General features: G+C 42.3%; 1 protein-coding gene across 1 annotated transcript; it reads right to left on the bottom strand.

Moving 5' to 3' along the window:
* Window positions 1-276: 276 nt before the first annotated feature.
* Window positions 277-1,288, bottom strand: LOC123446516. The gene has a single exon (XM_045123090.1). It carries the CDS (start codon window positions 1,085-1,087, stop codon window positions 371-373), a length of 717 nt encoding a protein of 238 aa, XP_044979025.1. The 5' UTR covers window positions 1,088-1,288; the 3' UTR covers window positions 277-370.
* Window positions 1,289-12,937: the final 11,649 nt, after the last annotated feature.

Raw genomic sequence — 12,937 nt, 5'->3', positions numbered from 1 at the left:
TGATTTTTCTAGAAAATCGGTCGGATGTTTTTACTTTTTTCTTGAAAGAAAGATTGTTTGTAAGATGCTCGCGGACGTAATATAATGCTTGTCAAGGGGTTAGTGGGATGTGAGGCAAGACTACAAGTCTTTCTTTAGGTTTTGTTCGGTTGTAATGGATTTGAAGAGGATTAGAATGGATTGGGAGGACTAAATCCTCTGTAAGTCAAAATCCACCTTAACTCCTTTGTGGTGGGGATTAACCGAACAAGCCCTTAGGAGTAGGGATTACGAGACTTTTTTTTTTCAAAGAACACGGAGTAAACTGTAGAATTAAGGGTTTTGTTTACAAACTTACAACACGATGTGGCAACGAGTTACACTACACTAGTTAAGCAGCCGACATGGAAACTGGTCCCACGTCCTGGTCAGTGTTTCCGCCGTCCACACCCCCGGCGGCAGAGGAGAATAAGTCCTTGCACAGATCGCCATAGAACCGGCAGACCAGATCGACGAACACCGGCGACTTGAGCCGCTCCCAGCATTGTAGGAGTTCCTCCACGTCCTGCAGGTCCCGCGCTTTGCCTTCCTCCGTCAAAATCTCCATCAGGAAGCTCTCGAAACTCCGGCATGCCTCCTCTTTCTCCTCTCCAATTCGCGTGGTCGTCCTCGACCGCAGCCGCGCCACCATCTTCACATAAGCAGGCGTCTCTGGCGACGGCACCGGCACCTCTGGGACCGCCGCAGCAACTACACTGCGCGCGGTAGGGCTCTCTGTCGAGATTGCCGCCGTGGAAGACGGGGGGATTAACGGCCAGAACACCGCGCGGACCGACCGGAAGCTCCGGCCCGCACGGCGACGGTGGCGGGGACTCATCTTGGCAGTGGACTTGCGGAGATTGCGGAACCGGAAAGCCCTGATAGAGAGGGCGGCGGAGGCCGGGATGCGGAAGAGCCGCGCAAGGGCTCGCTTGCATGGCGTCAGAAGATTGCGCGTCATGCAGGAGAGACGATGAGACGATCGAGACGAGGTTGTCATCGTGGGGAACGCCGCGGAGTTTACAGGGTCTGATTTGGTTTCTTGGGTTACCTTGTGCTGCCACAGCATGTAGAATCAAACATTATGGAAGCCATTTCATAAGAGGTTGCTCGATCGTTGCATGGTTGTGGCATACACGTATGTTCAGTATTTAGTGGGGTGGCAGTACTATGATCGTGCGTCGCACAAAGCATAGGTAAGGTCCTAGGGCGTAGACACTCAAACCGCCAGCAACCGTTGTGTACAAGAAATAGAGGCGGATTTATGAAATTGTTGATATTTATTGTTTGAGTTTCGTGGATATATATATATATATATATATATATATATATATATATATATATATATATATATATATATATATATATATATATATATATAGAGAGAGAGAGAGAGAGAGAGAGACTCTATTCATCACCCAGGGTGCAGAGTAGGTTATTCTTCACCCTAGGTAATCTTACGAGCTTTTCATAAATAAATTACATTTAAAATAAATAGTTACATTCATATTGAACCACTATGTAAAATTTGGCATAAATTTTTTAAAAATATAGCCTATAAGACAAGAAAATATGCATTTTATGTATCTTTTATACTATGTTTTTACGTTTGTAATTTTATGTAACAAAAATATTTTTTACGATGATTATATATTTTCTTACGGTCTGTTTTTATGTATGGAATAAGAAAAAAAAATTACGGAACGTAAAATTACGATGCGTTGATGTTAAACTGGAGGGGGTGAAAAATAACTATTCCTCACCCAGCATGACGAATAACGCGGCCCTATATATATATATATATATATATATATATATATATATATATAGCAAGTCATATTCATTAGTACATGACATTCAATTAATATATATATATATAGCAAGTCATATTCATTAGTACATGACATTCAATTAACAAAATAATGACCTTCCATTTTTTATTTGCATGTACTAGTAGTATATTAAATGGTTAATAATTGTTTTCAGAGACAAACATGCTATGAACATTCGTACTTGGATACATACATATGTACATGTACCCAATATATCCACATAGACCGTGATACTAGTTAGTGGGTATATTTACATCTTTACATATTAATAAAGCACCTATTGCTTTTGTGGTACATCATGAAAATTGTCCCTGAACTTTGCATAAATTACCCACCATGCCACTGGTAAGTAATAAAAATCGTTTCACAAAGCGAAAAATCTCTAACTAGCCCGGCCCATGTAAAAACCTCCTATATTACGCTCTGCATCCTGGGAGAATATCCAACACACCGTATGGGCCGGCCCATGCGTTTCAAAAATGTTTGTGAATTTAAAGTAAAATCCTCCAACATCAAAAATTATGTTTGTCTTTTCTAGAATTGGTCGCCAATTCAAAATAAAATATTTAAACCCATTTGAAATATAAAAAATATTCATGATTTTTAGTAAATGTTTGTAAATTGTAAAAAATGTTCTCATATTTGTAAAATTGTTCATGAAAGATCTAATGTGTGTAGTTAAACATTAATGCTTCTAAGTATTTGTGAAAATATATCCGTTTGATTTTTGAAGAATTAACTGTTGGATGGATCGGATTATTATTGTATGTTTTCTAAAAACAAATGTTGAAATTAAGAATAATTCTTTGAGTTACCAAGATTTTTGACAACCATGATTTTTTTTTTTGAAAATGTAAAGATTGCTTCAACTTGTGAATAAATTGAAAAGAAGAAACATTTTCTTGCATTTGTGCACAAAATTTTAAAATCAACCGATGATGTGTGAACATAATGTGGTCATCATCATTGAAGATTATGTTTTTTCTCCCGTTGCAACCCATGGGCCATTTTCCTAGTTATACGAAATATGTACATGTCGAAGTTATACCAAATGAAAATGTAAACATAAATGTCATACTTTTAATATCTACGTGTTGGTGTTGTACCAAAATGAAAATATGCATACCTTGATGTGAATATACACATGAATATATACATACCTTGATGTGAATATACAAATGAATATGTACATGTTGGTGATATACCTAATAAAAATATACATATAAATATAAATACCACGATGTGAATTTTATTTGTATATATACCTATAAATGTCACGTCTTTTATGTATGTACCCGAGATATCACGTGTACATTTTCTTATACTGTGATACCAATTAGTGGGTATTATACCTAATATACACATGTATGTATCTGACTAGGTCAAAAAGGATACGAAAATATTGTAGGTATCTCATCAACATATACAAAGTAAAGTATGACTACATATATCTGTCTACGTGAAATATGGCATCCATAGATATATGATAACCAAAGTCATAAAATGGTTGGAAAAGAAAATACTAACTTAATTTGAAATAATTAATAAAAAGTTGTATGTATCAACCCAACGCGTATGCACACATATGAAAAAATGTACATATACCCAACGTCATGGACGTTGAAGACACAATAATGAGACCTTAATTACTAGTTTTCTCTCTCCAATTCTTATTACTAACGTCTCTTAATAAGGAAGGTAGCATGCATGTCATTATTTTCTTATCTCAAAAAAGTTACCATGCATGGCGTGATTATTTTCAAATCTGTAATCTATGATGGTTAACCCATAATGTAATCGAACGGTGAAAAGGCAAGGAGCATGGGCTCCTAGGTGCCCCAAACGGTCGTCCTATATATTAATTAATTAATATAGTATCTATAATTTTTTATGGTTCCATGCTATTATTTTGTCAAACTTTGGATGTTTTGTATGCCTTTTATATCTTTTTTGGGACTAACTTATTAACTCAGTGCCAAGTGCGAGTTCATGTTTTCATCGTGTTTTTGACCCTTTTCACAAGAGGATTTTAAACGGTGTCCAAATAGAATAAAACTTCCGAAAAGATTTTTTCCGGAACAGAAGATACGCACGAGACTTGAGAACCAAGGCAGGGACCACCAGGGGACCCCACAAGCCCCCTAGGCGCGGCCATGGGGGCCCGCGCCTAGCAGGCTTGTGGGCGCCCTGTGGCTAGTCTGCCCTACCTCTTCCGCCTATACATTCAGAAAAAATCCAAAACTGCGAGAGAGATCCACGAAAATACTTTTCCGCCGCCGCAAGCTTCTGTCTCCGCAAGATCCCATCTGGGGCACGTTCTGGTGCCCTGTCGGAGGGGGGATTCGGATACGGAGGGCTTCTTCATCAACACCATGACCTCTCCGATGATGTGTGAGTAGTTCACCATAGACCTTGGGGTCCATAGCTAGTAGCTAGATGGCTTCTTCTCTCTCTTGGATCTTCAATACAAAGTTCTCCAAGATCTTCATGGAGATCTATCCGATGTAATCTTCTTTGCGGTGTGTTTGTCGAGATCCGATGAATTGTGGATTTATGATCACATTATCTATGAATCTTACTTGAGTTTCTTCTGATCTCTTATATGCATGATTTCATATCCTTGTAATTCTCTTCGAGTTGTGGGTTTTGTTTGGCCAACTTGATCTATGATTCTTGCAATGGGAGAAGTGCTTGGTTTTGGGTTCATACCGTGCGGTGACCTCTCCCAGTGACAGAAGGGGCAGCGAGGCACGCATCGTGTTGTTGCCATTAAGGGTAAAAAGATAGGGTTTTCATCATTGGTTTGAGTTTATCCCTCTACGTCATGTCATCTTTCTTAAGGCGTTACTCTGTTCGTCATGAACTCAATACACTAGATGCATGCTAGATAGCGGTCGATGTGTGGAGTAATAGTAGTAGATGAAGAAAGTATCGGTCTACTTGTCTCGAACCTGATGCCTATATGTATGATCATTGCCTTAGATATCGTCATGACTTTGCGCGGTTCTATCAATTGCTCGACAGTAATTTGTTCACCCACCGTATTATTTGCTATTTTGAGAGAAGCCTCTAGTGAACACTATGCCCCTCGGGTCTACTTCACACCATATTTTCAGCCTTACACTTTTACTTCGTTGCACTTTCCGCCTTCAGATCTCACTTTGCAATCAATCTTGAAGGGATTGACAAACCTTTTATAGCGTTGGGTGCAAGCTCTTTTGTCATTGAAGGGATTCTCCTACTGGATTGATACCTTGGTTCTCAAACTGAGGGAAATACTTTGTGCTCCTGTACTGCATCACCCTTTCCTCTTCAAGGGAAAAACCTACGCAAGCTCAAGAGGCAGCAATGTCATCCTCCATGGGTTGTATGGGATCTTCCTCTTGATGCAAGCTCATGGAAATATACCTAACCCCACAAAGAACACTCACAAATATCAATGGTTAGTAAACAAAGCATTATGGTCAATACTTACCATACCATGAGATCACTTGATCCCACTTGGCACATCTTCTACGCTTTGTGTGTTGATCAACTTGAATTACTCTTTCCCTTAGTCTTCATCAACCTTCTATCTTATCTTCTCTTCGTAAAGATGATGTCTTGAAGGTAAACATGAATGTTCAAACCATATTCTTATTCAAGACATGCTTGCAATAATCTCAACTCTTGCATGACCAATATTTGGATTAATCCTTGAATACCACCTTGGTCATCTCATAAACTCCTTGAAACCAACAAATGGACTTCAAGAAATGTCTATGGACAACTCGTTTGACTATAACTCAAGGGAACCATTAGTCCATAGGGATTGTCATCAATTACCAAAACCAAACATGGGGGCATAATGTTCTAACATCGAGGACATTCTGTTGGAAATATGCCCTAGAGGCAATAATAAATTAGTTATTATTATATTTCTTTGTTCATGATAACCGTTTATTATCCATGCTATAATTGTATTGATTGCAAACATAGTGCATGTGTGGATACATAGACAAAACACTGTCCCTAGTAAGCCTCTAGTTGACTAGCTCGTTGATCAAAGATGGTCAAGGTTTCCTCACCATAGGCAAGTGTTGTCACTTGATAACGGGATCACAACATTAGGAGAATCATGTGATGGGCTAGACCCAAACTAATAGACGTAGCATGTTGATCGTGTCATTTTGTTGCTACTGTTTTCTGCGTGTCAAGTAATTGTTCCTATGACCATGAGATCATATAACTCACTGACACCGGAGGAATGCTTTGTGTGTATCAAACGTCGCAACGTAACTGGGTGACTATAAAGATGCTCTACAGGTATCTCCGAAGGTGTTCGTTGAGTTAGTATGGATTGAGACTGGGATTTGTCACTCCGTGTGACGGAGAGGTATCTCGGGGCCCACTCGGTAATACAACATCACACACAAGCCTTGCAAGCATTGTGACTTAGTGTAAGTTGCGGGATCTTGTATTACGGAACGAGTACAGAGACTTACCGGTAAACGAGATTGAAATAGGTATGCGGATACTGACGATCGAATCTCGGGCAAGTAACATACCGAAGGAGAAAGGGAATGACATACGGGATTATATGAATCCTTGGCACTGAGGTTCAACCGATAAAGATCTTCGGAATATGTAGGATCCAATATGGGCATCCAGGTCCCTCTATTGGATATTGACAGAGGAGTCCCTCGGGTCATGTCTACATAGTTCTCGAACCCGCAGGGTCTGCACACTTAAGGTTCGACGATGTTTTATGCATATTTGAGTTATATGGTTGGTTACCGAATGTTGTTCGGAGTCCCGGATGGGATCACGGACGTCACGAGGGTTTCCGGAATGGTCCGGAGACGAAGATTGATATATAGGATGACCTCATTTGGTTACCGGAAAGTTTTCGGGCATTACCGGAAAAGTTTCGGGCTCATCGGTATTGTACCGGGAGTGCTGGGAGGGGTGATGGGGACCATCGAGAGGGGTGTCATGCCCCAAGGGGTCTCATGGGATATGGGAAGAGATAAACCAGCCCCTAGTGGGCTGGAATAAGTTCCCACTAAGGCCCATAAGGTTTGAGAAGGGAAAAACACAAGGCGGAAAGAGTTTCCAAGTGGGAAGGTGGAACCTACTCCAAGTAGGATTGGAGTAGGACCTTGAGGGTTTGAGGCTGCCTCCTCCCCTCCCTCCCTCGTATATATACTGAGGTACTATGGCTGATTTGAGACAACTTTTTCAATGCAGCCCGACCACATACCTCCACGGTTTTTTCTCTAGATCGCGTTTCTGCGGAGCTCGGGTGGAGCCCTGCTGAGATTAGATCACCACCAACCTCCGGAGCGCCGTCACGCTGCCGGAGAACTCATCTACCTCTCCGTCTCTCTTGCTGGATCAAGAAGGCCGAGATAATCGTCGAGATGTACGTGTGCTGAACGCGGAGGTGCCGTCCGTTCGGCACTTGATCGGAGCGGATCGTGGGACGGATCGCGGGACGGTTCGCGGGGCGGATCGAGGGACGTGAGGACGTTCCACTATTGGGGAACGTCGCATGGGAAACAAAAATTTTCCTACGCGCACGAAGACCTATCATGGTGATGTCCATCTACGAGAGGGGATGAGTGATCTACGTACCCTTGTAGACCGTACAGCAGAAGCGTTAGTGAACGCGGTTGATGTAGTGGAACGTCCTCACGTCCCTCGATCCGCCCCGCGAACAATCCCGCGATCAGTCCCACGATCTAGTACCGAACGGACGGCACCTCCGCGTTCAGCACACGTACAGCTCAACGATGATCTCGGCCTTCTTGATCCAGCAAGAGAGACGGAGAGGTAGAAGAGTTCTCCGGCAGCGTGACGGCGCTCCGGAGGTTGGTGATGATCTTGTCTCAGCAGGGCTCCGCCCGAGCTCCGCAGAAACGCGATCTAGAGGAAAAACCGTGGAGGTATGTGGTCGAGCTGCCGTGGAAAAGTCGTCTCAAATCAGCCCTAAAACCTCTGTATATATAGGTGGGAGAGAGGGGACCTTGCCTTGGGGCTCAAGGAGCCCCAAGGGGGTCGGCCGAGCCAAGGGGGGAAGGTCTCCCCCCCCCCCAAACCGAGTTGGACTTGGTTTGGTGGGTGGGAGTCCTTCCTTCCCTTCCCACCTCCTCTTTTTTTTCTCTTTGATTTTTCTTCCAATGCGCATAGGGCCCTTTTGGGCTGTCCCACCAGCCCACTAAGGGCTGGTGCGCCACCCTCAAGGCCTATGGGCTTCCCCGGGGTGGGTTGCCCCCCCCGGTGAACTCCCGGAACCCATTCATCATTCCCGGTAACTCCGAAAACCTTCCGGTAATCAAATGAGGTCATCCTATATATCAATCTTCGTTTCCGAACCATTCCAGAAACCCTCGTGACGTCCGTGATCTCATCCGGGACTCCGAACAACATTCGGTAACCAACCATATAACTCAAATACGCATAAAACAACGTCGAACCTTAAGTGTGCAGACCCTGCGGGTTCGAGAACTATGTAGACATGACCCGAGAGACTCCTCGGTCAATATCCAATAGCGGGACCTGGATGCCCATATTGGATCCTACATATTCTACGAAGACTTATCATTTGAACCTCGGTGTCAAGGATTCATATAATCCCGTATGTCATTCCCTTTGTCCTTCGGTATGTTACTTGCCCGAGATTCGATCGTTAGTATCCGCATACCTATTTCAATCTCGTTTACCGGCAAGTCTCTTTACTCGTTCCGTAATACAAGATCCCGTAACTTACACTAAGTCACATTGCTTGCAAGGCTTGTGTGTGATGTTGTATTACCGAGTGGGCCCTGAGATACCTCTCCGTCACACGGAGTGACAAATCCCAGTCTTGATCCATACTAACTCAACTAACACCTTCGGAGATACCTGTAGAGCATCTTTATAGTCACCCAGTTACGTTGCGACGATTGATACACACAAAGTATTCCTCCGGTGTCAGTGAGTTATATGATCTCATGGTCATAGGAACAAATACTTGACACGCAGAAAACAGTAGCAACAAAATGACACGATCAACATGCTACGTCTATTAGTTTGGGTCTAGTCCATCACGTGATTCTCCTAATGACGTGATCCAGTTATCAAGCAACAACACCTTGTTCATAATCAGAAGACACTGACTATCTTTGATCAACTGGCTAGCCAACTAGAGGCTTGCTAGGGACAGTGTTTTGTCCATGTATCCACACATGTAAATGAGTCTTCATTCAATACAATTATAGCATGGATAATAAACGATTATCTTGATACAGGAATTATAATAATAACTATATTTATTATTGCCTCTAGGGCATAATTCCAACATACATCAACCGCGTTTCTTAACGCTTCTGCTGTGCGATCTACAAGGGTACGTAGATCTGAAATCCCCTCTCGTAGATGGACATCACCATGATAGGTCTTCGTGCACGTAGGAAAATTTTTGTTTCCCATTCGACGTTCCCCAACAGTGGCATCATGAGCTAGGTTCATGCGTAGATGTCTTCTCGAGTAGAACACAAAAGTTTTTGTGGGCGGTGATGTGCGTTTTTCTGCCCTCCTTAGTCTTTTCTTGATTCCGCGGTATTGTTGGATCGAAGCGGCTCGGACCGACATTACTCATACGCTTACGAGAGACTGGTTTCATCGCTACGAGTAACTCCATTGCTCAAAGATGACCGGCGAGTGTCGGTTTCTCCAACTTTAGTTGAATCGGATTTGACCGAGGAGGTCCTTGGATGAGGTTAAATAGCAATTCATATATCTCCGTTGTGGTGTTTGCGTAAGTAAGATGCGATCCTACTAGATACCCATGGTCACCACAAAAAACATGCAACAACAATTAGAGGACGTCTAACTTGTTTTTGCAGGGTATGCTTGTGATGTGATATGGCCAACGATGTGATGTGATATATTGGATGTATGAGATGATCTTTTTGTAATAGTTAATATCGACTTGCACGTCGATGGTACGACAACCGGCAGGAGCGATAGGGTTGTCTTTAAACTAACGTTTGTGCTTGCAGATGCGTTTACTATATTGCTAGGACGTATCTTTAGTAGTAATAGCATGAGTAGCACGACAACCCCGATGGCGACACATTGATAGAGACCATGATGATGGAGATCATGGTGTGACGCCGGTGACAAGGAGATCGTGCCGGTGCTTTGGTGATGGAGATCAAGAAACACATGATGATGGCCATATCATGTCACTTATGAATTGCATGTGTTGTTAATCCTTTATGCACCTTATCTTGCTTATAACGACGGTAGCATTATGAGGTGATCTCTCACTAAAATTTCAAGACGAAATTGTGTTCTCCCCGACTGTGCACCGTTGCGACAGTTCTTCGTTTCGAGACACCATGTGATGATCGGGTGTGATACACTCAACGTTCACATACAACGGGTGCAAAACAGTTGCACACGCGGAACACTCGGGTCAAGCTTGACGAGCCTAGCATGTGCAGACATGGCCTCGGAACACATGAGACCGAAAGGTCGAGCATCAATCGTATAGTTGATATGATTAGCATAGAGATGCTTACCACTAAAACTATTCTCGACTCACGTGATGATCGGACTTGAAATAGTGGATTTGGATCATGTACCACTCAAATGACTAGAGAGATGTACTTTTTGAGTGGGAGTTCTTAAGTAATATGATTAGTTGAACTAATTGTCATGAATATAGTCTAATGGTCTTTGCGAATTACGATGTAGCTTGAGCTATAGCTCTACTGTTTTTATATGTTCCTAGAGAAAATTTAGTTGAAAGTTGATAGTAGCAAACTTTGCAGACTGAGTCTGTAAAGCCGAGGATTGTCCTCGTTGCTGCGCAGAAGGCTTATGTCCTTAATGCACCACTCGGTGTGCTGCACCTCGAGCGTCGTCTGTAGATGTTATGAACATCCCACATACACGTTTTTGATGACTACACGATAGTTCAGTACAAAATACTTAATGGCTTAGAAGCAAGGCGCCGAAGACGTTTCGAAACATCACGGAACATAAGAGATGTTCTAAAGAGATGAAATTGTGATTTCATGCTTGTGCCCTTGTTAAGAGGTATGAGACCTCCGACAAAATTCTTTGTCCACGAAGTAAAGGAGAAAAGCTCAATCGTTGAGCGTGTGCTCAGATTATTTGAGTACGACAATCGCTTGAATCAAGTGGGAGTTGATCTTCTAGATAAGATAGTGATGGTTCTCCAAAGTCACTGCCACCAAGCTGTGAGAGCTTCGTGATGAACTATAACATATCAAGGATAGATACAATGATCCTTGAGCGATTCGCGATGTTTGACACTGCGAAAGTAGAAATCAAGAAGGAGCATCAATAGTTGATGGTTAGTAAAACCACTAAGTTTCGATAAAGGCAAGGGCTAGAAGGGATACTTCGTGAAACGGCAAAGCAGTTGCTGCACTAATGAAGAGACCCAAGATTAAACCCAAGCCCGGGACTAAGTGCTTCTGTTATGAGGGGAACGGTCACTGAGGCGGAGCAACTCTAGATACTTGGTAGATAAGAAGGCTGGCAAAAGTCGAAAGAAGTATATATGATATACATGATATTGATGTTACTTTACTAGTACTCCTAGTAGCACGAGGGTATTGGATACCGGTTCAGTTGCTAAGTGATTAGTAACACGAAATGAAAGCTATGGCATAAACGGAGACTAGCTAAAGGCGAGGTGACAATACGTGTTGGAAGTGTTTCCAAGGTTGATATGATCAAACGTCGCACGCTCCCTCTGCCATTGGGATTGGTGTTAAACCTAAATAATTGTTATTTGGTGCTTGCGTTAAGCATGAACATGATTGGATCGTGTTTATTGCAATACGATTATTCATTTAAAGAGAATAATGGTTACTCTATTTTGCTTGAATAATCACCTTTAATGGTTTATTGAATCTCGATCGTAGTGTTACACATGTTCATGATATTGGTGCCAAAAAGATACGAGGTAATGATGATAGTACCACTTACTTGTGGCACTGCCGCTTGAGTCATGTTGGTATAAATTGCATGAAGAGGCTCCATGCTGATGGATCTTTATACTCACTTGATTTTGAATCACTAGCGGCATGCAAATCATACCACATGAGCAAGGCCTTGTTTTCATTGAGATGAAAGAAGATAGTAACTTGTTGGAAGTGATACATTTTGATGTATGCAGTCCAATGGGTGCTGAGGCACGCAGTGGATATCATTATGTTCTTACTTCAATGACGATTTGAGTAGATACAAGAGTACTTACTTAATGAATCACAAGTCTGAAATATTGAAAAAGTTCAATTCTGTTTCGGAGTGAAGTTCGTCCTAACAAGAGGATAAACTGTCTACGATATGATCATAGAAATGAATATCTGAGTTACGAGTTTTGGTACGCAGTTAAGACAATGTGGAAATTGTTTCGCAGTTCATGCCACCTGGAACATCATAGTGTGATGATGTGTCTGAACGTCATAGCCACACACTATTTGGTATGGTGCATGCTATGATGTCTCTTATCGAATTACCACTATCATTTATGGGTTATGCATTAGAGACAACCGCATTCACTTTAAATAGGGCACCGCGTATTTCCGTTGAGATGACACAGTATAGACTGATGTTTAGAGAAATCTAAACTGTCGTTTCTTGAAAGTTTGGGGCTTCGACACTTATGTGAAAAAGTTTCAGTTTGATAAGCTCGAACCCAAAGCGGATAAATGCATCTTCATAGGATATCCAAAACAGTTGGGTACATCTCCTATCTCAGATCCGAAAGCAAAGTGTTTGTTTCTAGAAACGGATCCTTTCTCGAGGAAAGGTTTCTCTCGAAAGAATTGAGTGGGAGGGTGGTAGAACTTGATGAGGTTATTGAACCATCACTTCAACCAGTGTGTAGCAGGGCATAGGAAGTTGTTCCTGTGGCGCCTACACCAATTGAAGTGAAAGCTGATGATGGTGATCATCGAGCATCGGATCAAGTTACTACAAACCTCGTAGGTTGACAAGGTCGCGTACTACTGCAGAGTGGTACAGTAACCCTGTCTTGGAGGTCATGTTGTTGAGCAACAGTGAACCTACGAGTTATGGAG

Source organism: Hordeum vulgare, chromosome 4H (assembly GCF_904849725.1).
Source record: "Hordeum vulgare subsp. vulgare chromosome 4H, MorexV3_pseudomolecules_assembly, whole genome shotgun sequence".
NCBI lineage: Eukaryota > Viridiplantae > Streptophyta > Magnoliopsida > Poales > Poaceae > Hordeum > Hordeum vulgare.
This window is presented reverse-complemented; position numbering and strand designations above follow the sequence as displayed.